The 17,542-nt window shown below is 43.8% G+C and overlaps 2 protein-coding genes across 3 annotated transcripts; one reads left to right on the forward strand and one right to left on the reverse strand.

Annotated features, from left to right (window-relative positions):
• Positions 3,072-6,042, reverse strand: LOC8069817 (MADS-box transcription factor 32). 2 transcript variants are annotated; one of them, XM_021455859.1, is made up of 5 exons: positions 5,528-6,042; positions 5,207-5,410; positions 5,084-5,125; positions 3,435-3,513; positions 3,072-3,336 (listed from the first exon to the last, which is right to left on the reverse strand). In XM_021455859.1, exons 1-5 carry the CDS (start codon positions 5,783-5,785, stop codon positions 3,326-3,328), a joined length of 594 nt encoding a protein of 197 aa, XP_021311534.1. In that variant the 5' UTR covers positions 5,786-6,042; the 3' UTR covers positions 3,072-3,325. The 2 variants fall into 2 exon arrangements, with proteins under 2 accessions (XP_021311534.1, XP_021311533.1); XM_021455858.1 differs by having other exon boundaries at positions 3,169-3,513.
• On the forward strand, positions 12,748-15,052 carry LOC8069818 (leucine-rich repeat extensin-like protein 5). Its single transcript, XM_002456232.2, has 3 exons — positions 12,748-13,040; positions 13,140-14,205; positions 14,301-15,052. Exons 1-3 carry the CDS (start codon positions 12,863-12,865, stop codon positions 14,632-14,634), a joined length of 1,578 nt encoding a protein of 525 aa, XP_002456277.1. The 5' UTR covers positions 12,748-12,862; the 3' UTR covers positions 14,635-15,052.

A 17,542-nucleotide genomic window follows, 5' to 3' on the forward strand; every position in this document is an offset into this window, starting at 1 on the left:
TCCTGTATTTTCTATTCCTGTGTTTCAAACACGCCCTTAATGACTTCGTTCCCTTGCGAGATTTTAGGAGTAGAAAGAAGAAGGTTGCCGCTTGTCATTTCGGCCGGCTGTCTGGAGCAGATGAGTGGCCGGGAACAGTTGGGCCCCTTTGGAACAGAGGATTGGTAAAGGATTTTTGGAGGATTCACATTTCTAAGGATTTTTTCCTACACAGCCCTTTGGTTCGTAGGAAAGAATAGGAAACATTCCATAGGATTGTATTCCTTTGGCTTGATTTCACATGAATGTAAACAAGAGGTCTGACCTCTTGGAAAAATTCCTGCGGGAAAGTTGTCTTCTTGCATGTATGTTCATTGTCTGTTGGCAGGAAGGTGGCTGTCATGCAAGCAAGTTGTTCAAATTCAAAAGCTGAGCATCAATCCTCTATTTTTTCTGTAGTGCTACCAAAGGCCATCTTATTTTGTTTGTGGCTTCTATTCCTATAGGGTTAGATGAACATGCCAACTCAATTCCTGTAAAATTCCTATTCCTATGTTCTCCCTACCCTGTGTTCCAAAGCGGAAAAAGTCCCGTTCGAACGGTGCCACTGGCAGCAACGTTCTTCTCGGCATCGTTTTTTCCCTCAGAAATGCTCGGTTTGCGGGTGGAATGCATCGAGAACTGAAAGAAATCGTTCGTGCAGACGTGCACTGAATATGAATGCGCGAGGCTGGATCGGTTTCCGCGGAGAAGAGACTTGGTTTGACCGCACCGTAACGATCGTTGCCCCTCCTGCGGGCAGCAGCTCCGCGTGCCAGCCACTTGTTTAAGCTCCCCGGCGGGCAATAAATGCATCCCTAGTTTATCTGCAATTTGCTCCGTCACACGCTGTTTATTGCGTGTCAGGTGCTTAGCTGGTGCAAGTATACTCAACTTCATCGATCGTCCTTGTAAAAAAAAAAATCATCGATCGCGGCGCTGACCGTTTCATTTTCACCCGTAGAAACACTAGCGCACTAGCATTCTCACGCCGAGGAGCAAGACGTCTTGGATGTGTAGCAGCCTAGCAGGGAGGGATGCTCCGCGTACTACCATGCATTACAGTCGCTCTGCAATCAACCGAGGATAGTCTTCTAATACTCTTCCGTGCAACGTCCAGGCGAAGTATCACTTTCAAAGGCCATGTGTATAGTAGTAGCATCATTGTGGCATCTGAGGTAAAGAGGTATTTGGTTGGGGGTGTTAAAGTTTAATATGTACGTATTTTTGTTTTATTTAGAAATTAGTGTCTAATCATGGACTAATTAGACTCAAAAGATTCGTCTCTCAAATTACTTTCTACATGTGTTTTTAGTTTCTTAAATAGTCTATATTTAGTACTCCATGCATGTGTCCAAACATTTAATGTGACATAAAGTAAACTTTACCGAAAGCAACCAAACGGGCCCTAAGCTCATTGCTCCATACGCTTCCAAGCCTTTGTGACTTGTGAGGTGGCTAGAATCTTGTGGTAAAAGACGTGGAAGGGTTTATGGTGATTTGATGTTCGCTCCATGCTTTCAAACCCATCTTGAAGCTCAGGAGTTTAATCCAAAGTTTTTTGAAGTGGAGGTACATAGAGGACGAAATCCAATTTGAAGCTTGTTTGGATGTCAATGTATTCATCTCAATATATCCACGCTTGTGGAGTGGTTTGTCGTCAAATTTAAACTAAATTTCACACCTACTTCCATACACATGGATTAAGGTGGATACATGGGAATACAAACAAAGTCTTGGTTGGAAAGGAGTGGTGTATGTGGTTTGGATGTTTTTTTCTTGACTTTAGAGATGGAGGTTGAGAGTGCATGGAGAACATGTGAGCCGAAGGTAGAGTCGAATGGGGCCAACTTTTGATCCTTCTCTATATACTAAGTTCATAAGTGATGCTTCCTCTGTTCTAATTTTTAAGTTATTTTAGCTTTTTTCTATATACATATATAATTTTTACTATGCGTTTAGATATATATTATATCTAGATATATAAAAACCTAATTATTTACAAAACCCAAGATGTCTTGTAATTTAGAATAGACGAAACACAATTTATTACCCTTTTTAAAAGAAAAAAAAAGAAAGTGGAGATCAGCTACGGGCAAGCTTTGCCCAACCTGGGCCCAAGTAATAATATGGAAAAAAGAAATGAAACAGTGCTAGCTACTTGGACTGTATCCTACGTCTAAGGCCTTATTTATTTCGCGAAATTTTTTGGGTTTCGTTACTGTAACACTTTCGGTTTTATTTGACAATTATTATTCAATTATAGACTAAATATGCTCAAAAGATTCGTCTCAAATTACAGATAAATTATACAATTAGCTGTTATTTTATTTATATTTAATACTTCATGTATGTATCGTAAGATTCAATGTGACGAAGAATCTTGAAAATAACTAAACAATATCTAAATGGGTCATGGTCGACTTTGATACCAGAGGAGCGGAGACGCTACCATGTGCTCCTCCTTTCTTGATTAACTCGCAAACGACTGGTGGGCCCAAATTTCAGAGAGGCCCATAACTGTGAACGTTGCTACGTTGTTAGGCTTGGCCCATTTGCGGAGTCCTTGCCAGCAACAAGATCTTGCCCATCGACTCATGATCAGACGGTTGCCGTTTCACACATCCTTAGGGTTTCCACTCCTCTCATAGCACAGCCGCCGTTAAAAGGCCAGGAGGGGATCCATGTTTCCGCCGGATGAGGCGCTGCGCGGCGGACTCGTCGTGATACCCAAATTCGTCTACGCTGTGTTATGTTTCATCATTCGTTTGATTTTTGTTTTCTCGTTTCTTGTTGTTATTCGTCTTCTTCCTTGCTTCTCGTTGCTTAATCTTGGGAGCAGTGATGAGATCATTTTAGTATGATCTTCGAGATGTGATTATCAATCTCTATATTGCTACGTTCTTGCTGAGCTCCTCCTAGCACCATGCCCACATATTTTTAGTTCTATATTCTATTTGGATTCGGGGTTTCATCTGGTTTTAGCGTGATCGCTCTGGATTCAGAAACGCAGAAATTTATCTGGCTGAGAAATTTATAGCGTTTTCTTTTGGCCAATAGCAAGGATATATTTGAATCGAAGAAAGAGCTTAGTTGCAAAGCTAATTTCTCCCATCTGCATCTGAATAATGCATTAACACCTAGCTGAGGCTTGTTTGATCTACTAGGACAACTGTGGACAACAACCACTCAAGACTCGAAACATAGCATGCAAGTTCTCAAAACAGTATAGAGATACAGAGCATAATCTTTTTTTTGATGAAACCAGAGCATAATCTTCGATCCATCCTCGAGCTTCCAGCCAGCGTTAGTTGAAACCTGCACTTGTTTGCACAAAGCTTCAGGTTAGGTACTGAAAATAGTTGGTCTGAAATCTGAATCGAAGTTGAGAAGGTGGCATAAGGATTGCATTGTACCCAGTTTGAGTTCCAGGCCGCTGCTTGGTGGGGCCGACCCTCCTTCCCCGTTGTTGTTCGAGGCCTGAGAATGAGCAAGCTGCAGGCAATGCACAGTTTAGAACTCTAGGATGTGCAAGAACATACGAGAATAGAATTTTCTATAGAAATGCATAAAGTCAAAATTAAGCAAAATTTACAGATACTAGACTAGATGCACAACATACGAAAATAGAATGCGTAACATACGAAAATAGAAAATTCTATAGACAAATGCACAAAACCACAGACTCAGAAGGAAGCAGAATTGATTGATGTGCTCACAAAGCCAAGAACAGCTGTTCCTAGTTCACTTTACCTAGGCTGCATCAGCTCTCTGTACTGTACATAGCATGATGCGGCTGCTCGTAGCACTGTACCGCGAAAGCAGAAAAGCTATTCCTCCATCAAGAGCTTGAAGGTAGTGCGTCCATGGATGGGTCTACTACATGTTGTAGCCTCGCGACTGTTGCCACTTTCGGCCTGAACGGAGCAGTGCTCGTGACACTACTAGCACAGGGTAGCGCATGGTTCCAAAAATATAAACGAGTAGCGCATGGTTCCTCTGAATGGATGGACAGCTATTTCTCTTTGCCTATATTACGCAGGGAATCACCATCCTACCATTTCATTGTGAGTCTCTATTTTGTAGGGAACCAGCATCCCATGCAAGCCTGAAAGAAATGCCTATTCTTGATAGACTCCTAGTTGCTACAATCTGTATACATACTCTCCATCTCAAAAGGAAAGATGGGAGAAGTCCTACTGTCACCAAAATGATGAAAGCTGAACTCAAGAGTTGCTGAATAAGCTGGGCACAGATGGATTTTTTTTGTTTATCTGCTAAGCCATTTGTAGAGAGACAAAGAAATGTACTTACAGTTTGCTAGCTCACATGCTTCTTTATAATTATACTAGATTTGTTAGTTCTACCATACTACTCCCTTGATTTAAAGGCTGGCCAAATTTTATATAGAAAATACCAACATTTTGTTACAGAATAAGTGTCATTAAATTAATTATGAAATGTACTTTTTCAATAAACCTAGTTAGAGACATAAATGTTAATATTACTCACTATAAAATTTATGAAAGTTAAACTAATTTGACTTGCACAAATTAAATAGTTGCATTCTTTTTAAAGAGAGTACGTATTTGGTAGCACGCATCTACCCAAGTTAAATTATGGACATGAACAGTACATCTAAAGTTGGATCGAACAGAAACTGGGCTGGACTGGGCTGGACAGCCGCCATCCGCGGACTACTGGTACAAGCAGAATGGGTCGATTCTAGGCCCTGTTTAGTTCCGAAAAGATTTCATATTTCGGTACTGTAGCACTTTCGTTTGTTTGTGATAAATATTATCCGATTATGGACTAACTAGGATCAAAAGATTCGTCTCGCGATTTCCAGCTCAACTGTATAATTAGTTTTTGCTTTCGTCTATATTTAATGCTTCATGCATGTGTCACAAGATTCGATGTGACGGGGAATTTTGAAAACTTTTTGCTTTTTGGGGTGAACTAAACAAGGTGCAGATGCATTCGTACGTGCGCCGTGCGTTACTGTCAATTGCGAATAGTGGAATTGGAACAAGCAGGATTTTTTGCAAAAAAATGATTTGCTCACCTGGTCGCACAACCCGTAGCGCTCCTCGTGGCGTCCTCTGATCTGCACCCAGCAGAATCGGGTACATCAGCATCATCACAGGACAGGGGTGTACTAGGCGACTAGGCGTGATACGATACGTACGATGTTCTCGAGGTAGCTGATCTCGCCGCCGATCTTGCGGTCCTTCTCGGAGCGCACCTTGTGCACGGCCGCCTCCAGGTTGTGCTCCAGCAGCTCCAGCGACGGCACCGTGTACTGCTCCCCGTCGTCCACCGTCATGAACCGCAGCTCCTTCTCCATCAGATCGCACATCTGCTCCACCTTCTCCAGCTCCGCGCGCCGCTCCTGCCGTCGTCGCCGTCGCCGTCGAGCAAGACGAGCATCGTCATTACATTACGGCTAAGAAGAAGAACATGCGTGCTCTGCCACGTGTTTTAAAACAGACAAAGAAACTACTGTTACCTGGCGAATGTCGGTCCAGGCCTTGGTGTGCGTCGCGGCCTCGTACCTCTCGACCATGTCCTTCACAGAGGGGACGGTGGGGGAGAGGTAGTGGTAGAGCTTGCCGGAGGTGGAGAAGAGGAGCAGCAGCAGGTCGACGTCGCACAGGACGGAGAGCTCCCTCGCCTTCTTGAAGAGGCCGTCCCGGCGCTTGTAGAAGGTGGACTGCCGCTGCGTGGGGTTCTCGATCCGCTTTATCTCGCTGCGGCCCCGACCCATGTCGTCGTCGTCGCCGCCTCCGCCGCGCGCCGCCGCGACGGTGTCGCGAGAATAGGGAAACCGAGCTAGCTACTTCACCTCCCTGAGCTCGTCGGCAGCGTGACCAGCTCGTGGATGTAACAGTCGAGACCGGAGGCGAGGCGAGGCGAGCGAGACGGTGCGTTGCCCGTTGCTTGCTTTAAATTGGAGAGGGTGGAGGGTGCTGGTGGCAATTGGCAATGGCAAAGGCAGGTTGCTGGGAGTAGCGAGACATGATAGTCTAGTCTAGGCGTCTAGCTGCTCCACGCTGTGTCTAGCCATGTCTTTGTGTCAGGTAGCGGTGCGTGCGTGGCCGCCGGCAGTTGGTTGGTCGTTAGTTCGCGTTCCCCCCTGGCCGCTCGTTGCCACTTTGCAAGTCGCACACTGTACTGCAGGCCTTGCAGCTTTGCAGTTGCAAGCATGGCGAGGGGCTGGACTGGCAGCATTGCGACGTGCATGAAGCGACAGAGACGTGTCGACGGCAGAGCACCACGGTGGATCTATCGATCCTCACCTACAGTGCCCCTACGTTTGCTAGCGCGAGTAGGCTCGTTTATTTTAGGGCCATGTTTACTTCCAAAATTTTTTAGTGACATTTTCGTTTGTATTTTATAAATATTGTCCAATCATGGACTAACTAGGGTCAAAAGATTCGTCTCGTCAATTTCGACCAAACTGTACAATTAATTTTTATTTTTATCTACAGTTAATATTCTATACATACGTCTAAAGATTCGATATGACGGGGAATTTGAAAAATTTTGCAAAACTTTTTAGGAAGTAAAAGATACACCAAAAAAATCCAAAACTTTACAAGATTCCCCATCATATCGAATCTTACGGCGCATGCATGAAAACATTAAATATAAATAAAAAAGATAACTAATTGCACAGTTTACCTGTAAATCACGAGACGAATCTTTTAAGCCTAGTTGCTATATGATTAGATAATGTTTGTCAAATAAAAACGAAAATGCTACGGTGTCAAAATCCAAAAGTTTTTGGATCTAAACAAGACCTTACAAGTACGCACACGCAACTACGGAGTACTCTGACAAAGTCGTTTGGTACAAGAACACGTGTTCTAATTTTACTTTTTATTTTTATAAAAATATTTTATCAAAAAGTATTATGTATGTTTTTATTAATTTATGTTTTAAGAGAAAATTATTCATGTAGTTTCTAAACTTAACAATTTAAAAGTTATTCGTGATTTATATTTTCAGGCCCTATTTGGTTCCCCTCGATAGATTTTATCTAACTAAACTTTAGTCACTTTAGTAACTAAAGTTCTAAACACATTGATTAAAAGAAGTTAAAATAGTTTAGTTTCATTAGTCATCCAAAAGTAGTTAAAATAATTTTAGCTATCTAAAATTTAGGAAGTGAAACCAAAGAAGCCCTTAATATTGGACTCAAGTCTTATCAAAACAAGGAGGAAGTACGATACGGAGTAGCAGCAGAAGTGACTTAAAAGCCATATTTATTTTAACAACGGTGGTTTTTTATATAATAAATTAGTAAATAATATTTTAATTTATGATTTTTCAGACAAATGAATATGCTTAATAGGAATTACTTAGATTGTTGGTTAATGGCTGATATGAGATTAAACCAGCTTGGTGTTGGTGGGACCATGTTTGTGCGACAAGATCTAACATCAATTTAGGCAAAATTAATCTGACAACATTTGTATCTCGAAATATAGAGATTCCACTAAAGGCGGAGCATAATCTTCATATTTAGGTCTTGTTTAGTTCGCAAAAATTTTAGTTTTTGTCTACAGTATCATTTTTGTTTTTATTTGACAAATATTGTCTAATCACGGAGTAACTAGGCTCGAAAGATTTATCTCACAAATTACATTAAACTATGCAATTAGTTTTTATTTTTGTTTATATTTAATGATCCATATATGTGACCAAAGATTTGATGTGACGAGAAATCTTGAAAAATTTTTGGGAACTAATCAAGGCCTTATGTATACAACCTGCTGTGTCATCAAGAAAGAGGATAAACAGTTACTTTTCTCTGTCAAGTTTACCTTTACCCCCCCCCTCCCCCGGGTCATGATCCTGGAAAAATAAACGATGCAAGGCCTTGTATTTAGTTTTCGAAAAAAATATGTTTAGCTACAATGACGCTTTTGTTTATATTTGAAAATTAGTATTGTTTAATCATAGATTCACTAGGCTCAAAAGATTCGTCTTGTAAATTACAGACAAACTGTATAATTAGTTAATTTTTTATCTATATTTAATGCTCTATACATATGTCTAAAAATTCGATGTAACGAGGAATCTTAATTTTTTTTAGATTCTAAGGTAAACTAAACCACGTACGTACAAGGTAGAACACACGGAAAGTAGTTTAAAAATATACTTTTGAAACTTGAATTTTTTAAAACATGGCACATATGTAGTTCGTCCATACATAAACTCAAACCAAAAGGTTAAGATGAAAGTCATATTTGAAGAAAAAAATCATATGAAAATAACAACATTCACGAGCATGTAATCTAGAAGACAAAAATCTAAATTTTTTTGTCTTGTAGTGCACATACGAGTGAAAGTTATTTTTTTTTAAAAGTTTACATCCTGACTTTTGCATGTGAGTAAATATATACATGCACTACAAATGTGTCAAGTTTTAAAAAAAAGTTACAAAAGTGTATTTTTTTAATTAGTTTTCACCGCATATTTCCTCATCAACATAGAAATATTCGTTTTGTCTTCTTTTAGACCTTTTTTAATTCATGGATTTTTTTAGCTTTAGCTACTGTAGCACTTTCATTTGTATTTGATAATTATTGTCCGACCATAGATTAACTAAATTTTAAAAAATTAGTGTTGCAAATTATATGTAAAGTGTAAATTTGTTTTTGTTTTTATCTATATTTAATATTTTACACGTATATGTAATAATTCGATATGACGGAAAATCTTGAAAATTTTTGAAAACTAAATAGGCCTATTCTCTTTCCTGTTAGCACGCATACAACATAGTACATACGGAGTATCCGATCCGACCGCGAGATCCACATATCTCTACTCTGTAAACCCCGACTATTGCTACTCTTGGTGTTTGTAGATTGTTATTAGTTGTGTGACTTTGAGATCGGTTCACTTGAATTTATTTACCGAATTTATTTGCTATTTTATAATATTTTTTTATAATAAATTAATGAATAATATTTCTACTTATGACTTTTTAGATAATTGAATAAGGTCAAGCAACTCTTGCGCAAACGACTCAGCTACACGTCGATCGTGGAAGCCTCCGGCCGGGCTGCAGTTTCCCGTTTGAGCTAGGAATCGCGCCAGGTCCACACGAACGAACTGTTGGCCGCGAATCGGACAAGCCCAAAACGCCGTCCCGGAACGGTAAAAAGCCATTGTTGGGTAGGTAGGCCGTAGGCGGGGATTTTTTGTAGAGGATTCGGAGCGGACTGGCGGACAGTGGACGACGACGGTGAGGCGAGGACGTACAGGCAAGTGGGGCAGCGCAGCTACAAATTTACCTTCGCAACAGCAACACGGCACGGCATGCCCTACCCTACTACTAGCCTCGGTACAGGTATACAGTAGACGTGTAGGATGTACACTACTACAGCCATACACGGAGAGAAACGACTCCTACGCTCCAAGCTCAGGCCAACGGCCTACTTTGGTTTGCCATCCTAAAGTTTACCGTCTGACCCATTAAATATTTAGACACACGTACAGAATTTTTTAAACCTAATTAGTTCATGATTGATACTAATTATCAAATAAGACAAAACTGCTACAGTACATGTTAAACTTTAACAGCCCAAACCAAACACCCCTTTAGTTCTTTTTTTTCTGATTTTCCATCAAATCTTTAAACGCATGTATAAAATAATAAATATAGATAAAAATAACTAATTACACAGTTTTTCTATAATTTGTAAGATAAATATTTTAAACCTAGATAGTTTATAGTTAGATAATAATTAGCAAATATAAATGAAAGTGGTAGACTGATGCGACATGAGGACCCACAGCTGACGCGACCTATCGTCTAGTACGTCCCGTTATTACTATAGTATATTTTGTTGGTTAAATTTTTAGAAATTCAACTAAATTTTTAGAAATAAGTTTATTATAAAAATAAATTTGATGATCTACTCGCGGAACGCCGCAAAACCAATGGATAGAACGAGGGTCGTCACATTACTACTGCAAGGCCCCATTTTCATGGAGACATCGATTTGGGTGTGACCTTGTGAGTACGCTGCATATGTGTTCGCCCAAAGGTAGAATGTGGAACGAGCTAACGAGCAGCCAGTGTGAAATTAGCAGCCACGAAGCAGCTTTCTTCGTCTAGCCCACCGGCCATGCACTTTGCGTCGGACGAGAGGCGTGCTTGCCGTAACAATCATAAGGGCCGGCCAGGTTGAAAGGGAGCTAGCGAGGCTGCCACGGATGCACCTTTGCGTACTGTAGAGACTTGCGCGGAAAGGCATGGAGGTTGCGTTGCACTCTCAGTTTCGATTTGAGTTAGATTAAGCTCGGATGGCTTCAGAGACCGAAGCTGTAAACAGTGAGATGATCGTGGCTCAAATTGCGAAGCCACCACACACTTATGCTACTATGTACTTAGGCAAGTCAAAAAATCAAGCCCGGACATGTATAGCAATTTAAGTAACTGAGGAACACTAGCTCTTTAACTATTTGTTTCAACTTTTGATTTTCCCTTTTGGCAGTCAGTCTTGTGTCTCACCTTTGTGTGTGTGTAACTTCAGAAATGGGCTCATCTTCTATGAGCAGAGACACTTCTCAAAACATCCTACGGGCCTCCCTGAAAGGTTTAGATAGCTGGGCCTGACGCTTTAAGAACAACACGGCCCTCGTTTCAGTTTGGCGCAACTATAACTTTTTTTTTTTGAAACTGTAGAGTTCTAAATTTTATTTTAATTGATCAGAATTCAAAATTTCATTTTAGAACCTTTTTTTTAAGTAACTGGAGGGGCAGCAGAGCCCCTACAGGAATTTTAGAACTTTTGACTTATCTTTGATGTCGATATGGTATACACGGAAGTTTTCATTCTCATTACGATCTACATAGTGTAGTTTGCAGTTTTTCATTTGAGATTGCTTAGAGCTCTACATATATATTTAGATCTTATGAAATTGAAAATTTCCAAACAACCTCTCGACCACGTTCTAAACATGCCTGCACCACTTCCATTCTGGTTGGATCCAAGGCAGACGACCGCTGAAGAGAGGCATTTTGATCTGATCGACTGTGCCATGCTCACACAGCTGGCTCCAAGTACCTACTGCACGTCTGTAGTCTGTACCTAGGCCTCGTTTAGTTTCGAAAATTGAAAAGTTTTTGGTACTGTGGTACCTAGACACCACTTTTGTTTTTTCTGCAAATATTATCCAATGATGGACTAACTAGAATCAAAAGATTCGTCTCGTGATTTACAGCTAAACTGTGTAATTAGTTTTTGTTTTTGTTTATATTTAATGTTTCATGCATGTGCCACAAGATTCCATGTGATGAAGAATCTTAAAAACTTTTTGATTTTCAGTGTGAACTAAACGAGGCCCAACTACTTGAAGGGCTGTGAAGTAATCGAGTTTCCTTTGGATGGTTGAAGTCCATGCCCATGCACAAAGAGTTCGAGAAACAACCTCTGGCGCGCGCCATTGATTTCTCCCTCTGAAGCCAGTCGAAGCTCGATATATCATTGACAAGTGCCATGTCCGTGTCGGCCCTATTCAGATTGATGATGAAAATTTTTTAGCTGTCACATCGGATATGTCCGAAGGATGTCGGAAAGGGTTTTTAGAAACTAATAAAAAAATAAATTACATAGCTCGTTAGGAAACTGCAAGACAAATCTATTAAGTATAATTAATATATCATTAGCACATGTGGGTTACTGTAGCACTTAAGGCTAATCATGGAGTAACTAGGCTTAAAAAAATCGTCTCGCGATTTTCAACCAAACTGTGTAATTAGTTTATTTTTTTATTTATATTTAATGTTCTATGTACGTGTCTAAAGATTTGATGGGATGGATGAAAAATTTTCACTCTTCCACGCCGACGCGCACGCGTCACAGATGGCTAGCTCTGCATCTCTTGCCGCCCTGATGCCACGCCGATCTGCACTGCACCCACGCATGGAGAGCCACAGCGATGGTAGCTGAGAAGTAGTAAATTCTTGAACTATCGCAGTAGCTAGCCTGCATTCAAGGAGGAGACTGCAAACTGACCGGGCAGGCGGGCACCCGGCCATTAACGCCACACCTGCGCGCGTTGCACTTGCAGGGCGAGAGCGAGGCACGCATGCATGTACGTACTACGCCCCATCACCGTGCCCTCCTGCTGAAGTGCTGACCGAGAACCCTCGTCGCGCCGCGTGCACGCGCTCGGGCGCCGCGACGACGACACGACGGCATCACCTGCACATGGCCGTCCACGGTCGACCATGGTGCATACAGTACTGGCGTAACTGGTGCCTGGTGGTGCATCATGCGTTCGTTCGTGGCGTGTCGGTGCGAGCAACTCTGAACTGGGTCGCGATAGTGAAAGGATGCTACGGTGCTGCAGGCCCATCAAGGCGTGGCATTACGGCCCGGTGTTCACCAGCTACCTCGGCCGGACTCTTTTCCCCTCTCGGAGTGTCGGTCTTTCTTTCAATGCATTTAGGCCTTGTTTAGTTCGCAAAAATTTCAAAGATTTTCCGTCACATCAAATCTTTGGTCACATGTTTGGAGCATTAAATATGAATGAAAATAAAACTAATTGCACACATGTAATTTGTGAGATGAATCTTTTGAGCCTAATTACTCTGTGATTGGACAATGTTTATCAAATAAAAACGAAATTGTTACGGTAGCCAAAAACTGAAATTTTTGCCAACTAAACAAGGCCTTATTTGCTGCAACAGGTGCACCATCCTTTGCCGTGTGCACAATGCACAATGCGAACGAGAAGGCGCGAGCTGTTATATAGACCAGTAGCGAGTCAGGACTCCCGACTCACAGCAAGCTTCAGCAGCTAAGAAAGCTAGTGTGGAGAGATGGCTAGGCCGGCTCTTGTCGTTTGCTGCTGCCTGCTGCTGGCGTACGGCGCGGCAGCGCGCGTTCTCGGCGAGGGCGAGCCTTTTGGCGGCGGCCTGAAGAATGCTGCGCGTCATCTCAGCGATGGCGATCCTTTCGGCAGCCGGAAAAACCCCGCCGACCCGCACCATTCTCCAGGTTCGAGGCCAACGACTTCCAGTTTCTTCAGTTTACGGGATTCTCATCTCCACGACGTAAAACCTGTTCTGTTGTCTGTGTTCTGCTCTTTCCTTGCAGGCTCACACGGGACTCCGCCCTGCTCGCCGTCCATCGGCACCTCGCCGACCACACCCGGTGGTGGTGGCGGCGGCTACTACCCGCCTTCGCCCGACATCGGCACTTCCCCGACCACACCGACAACTCCAGGCGGTTGCGGCGGGTACAATGCTCCACCCTCACCGTCCAGTGACACCTCCCCAACCACGCCTGGTGGTGGTGGTGGTGGCTACTATGGCCCTCCCTCGCCGTCCTCTGATACCTCCCCGACGACGCCTGGAGGCGGCAGCGGCGGATGCAGTGCTCCCCCTTCGCCGTCCAGTGACACCTCCCCATCGACGCCTGGAGGAGGAGGTGGGTACTACGGGCCCCCTTCACCTTCCAGTGGCACCTCTCCATCGACGCCTGGAGGTGGTGGTGGCTACTACGGCCCCCCCTCGCCGTCCTCTGGCACCTCCCCGACGACGCCTGGTGGTAGCGGCGGCGGATGCAGTGCTCCTCCTTCGCCGTCCAGTGACACCTCCCCATCGACGCCTGGAGGAGGTGCTGGGTACTGCGGGCCCCCTTCACCGTCCAGTGGCACCTCTCCATCGACGCCTGGAGGTGGTGGCGGCTACTACGGCCCCCCCTCGCCGTCCTCTGACACCACGCCTGGCGGTGGTGGTGGCGGGTACAGTGCTCCCCCTTCACCGTCCAGTGACACCTCTCCATCGACGCCTGGAGGTGGCGGCGGGTACTATGGGCCCCCTTCGCCGTCTTCTGGCACCTCTCCGACCACGCCATCGGCGCCTAGTGGCGGCTACTACGGCCCTCCATCGCCGTCCAGTGACACTTCACCGACAACTCCCGGAGGCGGTGGCGGCTACTACGGCCCTCCCTCGCCGTCCAGTGACACTTCGCCGACCACTCCAGGCAGCGGTGGCGGCTACTACGGCCCTCCCTCGCCGTCCTCTGACACCTCCCCGGCCACTCCAGACGTGCCATTACCGCCTATCAGCACATCGCCGCCGTTCTCTCCGCTGACGCCAACACCGACTACCCCGACGCCCTACGACCCCAACACGCCGCCCTTTACGGGCCCGTGCACGTACGTAACCCCTAAAACCCTCGCACATCAGAGTACAGCTGCCGGCTTACATAACTGACCAACGTATGCGTCGCTCATGTCTTCTGGCTTTGCAGGTACTGGATCATGCACCCGGGCGTGGTGTGGGGCCTGTTCGGCTTCTGGTGCCCGCTGGTGCGGCTGTTCGGGCCGAGCGCGGCGGTGCCGTTCGGGCACGACCTGACCGTGCCGGAGGCGCTGGCGAACACGCGCCAGGACGGCGTGGGCGCGCTCTTCCGCGAGGGCACGGCGTCGCTGCTCAACTCCATGGTGAACAGCGGGTTCCCCTTCACGACGCAGGAGGTGAAGGACGCGTTCGGCGCCGCGCTTAGCTCTGGCGATGACGGCGCCGCCGCGGCACAGGCGCAGCTCTTCAAGAAAGCAAACGAGGGACACGTCAAGCGCAACTAGGCGGCCGCCGGCCGCCGCCGTATGTTATGCACTGTGTGTCCGTTAGGCGTGCAAACTGCAGTGCAGCTATATATGTGCGTGGCGACTAGCGAGCATGGAGGGGTTGGTTAGGATCTGCACGTACGTGTTTGCTGCTGCTGCTGATGATGGGGTTGAAGTTATCAGTACCTCTTTGGCTTTATCTTGTATTAGGTGTGCATGTGGTCTAAAGTTGATGGGAGTAGGATCTGTTGCTAAGTTGCCATCTTTCCATTTGTTTGCAGAATGAGAGTATGCAGGCTTCTTTGAGTCTTCCAGTTCCATGGTTCCACCTGTCCCTTAATTTTCTGATGTACCCCCTAAACCAGTACTGCAGACATAATCAAGTGGAAACTGTAACCGAGGTTGATTCAGTGAACTAGACTTCGTTTTGGCACAATGAACACCTTTTTTTTTTGAAACATCAGCAAGCTTTATTGATCGATCAGAATAGGGCACAATGAACACCTTTGCAACGAGCCAGGACTAATTAAAATTTTCGTGATCCGATATTATTTCTCTGACTCAGAGCAGCCCTCCAATTAAGCCAGCCCAAGGAATTAGCAGCGGAATTGGAAACCATGATAGCAGTGGCAGCTATTTGGGCCGCGTTCCCCCAACGCTACCAGGCCGTGAGTCTTTACAGACCTTCGGAACCTTGTGTCTAGTTAGGCCTAATGGTCATTGCTTTCTGGAATTTATCCATAAAGTCTGTTAGCCCAAGCTCATATTTCCAGGTTGGGTGTGGATTCCACTATATGCAGTCCGTTGGGCCTCACTCCACTTCACCGTGCGTCTACTGAGTATTTGTCTCATTCCATTTCCTCCTGCTCTTTTTCGCGAGCATCTCTAGAGGTTACTCAAAACATGAGTTTAGTGAGAGTACTGAGTCCTACTGGAGTCTATGATCAACGCTATCAGTTTTCCAAAAAAAGATGAAACTACTTCAATGCATGGAGTATCAACCAGCCATGCTTTCTGCCTCAAATTTCTTGGGTGAAACCCTGAAGGAACATGTCACGGACCAAGATTTTGGCCGGCTTCTGCTGCCGCTGCACCATGCAATGGCACACTTTTGACTTTTCCCTGTTCCATGGAGAGCTTTCCGCCGTTGTCTTCTTGTCTAGCACATCCAGAGACGAAAAAAAAAAGGTTATCGTTGGCCATCCACTATCCCCTGAAAACCACCTTTTGTGACATGCAGCTTCCCGAGGAATTGACCAAGTGAGACATCTTCGTCATCGCAGATGATCGTGCAGATCAACAATCTGCAGATTACGGGCACGCGTCGATTTAACTTGCCTCACATCAACAAAAGCTAGACAGCTTTGATCCGTATCCGTCTCGCTATGTGAAAGCTGCTGGGCAACTACCGTATCGCCTGCAACCAATGCGTGAAAGCTGCTCCAGGCATGTGTGCCACTTCGCGTTTGACATTCCATAGAACTTTGCTGTCAAATGCCAAAATGGCAAAATGGATGCACGATAATGCCATTCCTTGTTGCAGATCATTGCCTGCATGCGTTCCCATCTGCAGATCTGCTTTTACAAAAAGTTCAGTTGTTGACACCTGAGTCAAGACAAGAGAATACTAGTAACAAACACAGACCAGCAGCTATCGTGGCTTCTGAATTCCGACCTGAGAAGGCAGGAGATCAAATTGCATCACTTCAATTTTGAGAAGAAAGTCTAACCATCGAACAGCAAAACCATATATTTTGGACAACTTTGACCCTAAACTGGTGGTGGGGTTTGCCTAGTGATTTTCTAAAAATAATAAAATGTGATTAAACCTCTAAAAAATCATAAAGAATTCATGGTAAACCGAAAGATAATATTGCTACAAAAGATTTTTATATATCATTGTATTAAGAAGAAGAGTTTAAGCATATAGACAATACGTCTCTATCGAACGTTGAAGGAGGTTGACCTAAAATAGCCGTAGCTAGACCATCCTAGTAAAAGATATCTAATTTTGATATTACATAAATAAAAAAAATCAAAACCAACACAATAGTGGGACCTTAAAATCGTAACCATCACAATAGTGGGACCTAAGTGGTGGCCTTGCATCTTCACGACTACATAGATGAGCTCTTTCCACCAGGAAGAGCACGTCTAGCGCTTCGACATTAAAATTTTGAATGCAGTCAGGTTGTAGTTGAAGTCGAAGATCTTATCAAAAACCTCTAGCTCCGATGCAAATGGCGCTGACGGATCCTTGGTGTATCCAACATATGATGCTCTATTTTAAATTCTTTGGACAGTACTTGTCTTGTACTCTTGTTGCTAGTGTTTATTGCTCGTATCGTGATTGCTATTTATTTCAATAATCATTGTTTCGTGCTTTATCTATATTGATTGCATGATGTTTGGGCTCTTGTCGTATTTAAAACTTACTGTATTGCCTAATGAGAAACAGTCAAGATAAAGTAAAGCACCAACTAGTAGCTATGTATGCTTAAATATGATCTACATGTGGTGGAGCATGGCGTTTACGAGTTTTTTTTTTTTTTTTGACAACACGTTTACGAGGTTGGTGTCATCGAGATGTATCATGTACTCCGAATCCGTTGGACTATATTTTGGTTGATCTCCTACATTCTGATATAATGCAAAATGATAACATAAATAACTAAATGTCACGTTTTTTAGCAACGTGAATAAGTAAGATCCAAAGAACTCTATAGAGTAGCAATAGTTTCCCCAAAAAAATAGAGTAGCAATAAATATATTGTATTTTTATTAGGGGGAGGGGAGGTACCGATTTTGTATATTTTGATTAAGAATGAGTTATTTGTGATTTTTTTTTAGATATTTAACGGTATTTTTATTGGATATAGGAAAAACAAACGTGTGAAATCACGGTAGACCCAAATTTGTCCGGTGT

The sequence above is a fragment of the Sorghum bicolor genome, chromosome 3, assembly GCF_000003195.3.
Source record: "Sorghum bicolor cultivar BTx623 chromosome 3, Sorghum_bicolor_NCBIv3, whole genome shotgun sequence".
NCBI lineage: Eukaryota > Viridiplantae > Streptophyta > Magnoliopsida > Poales > Poaceae > Sorghum > Sorghum bicolor.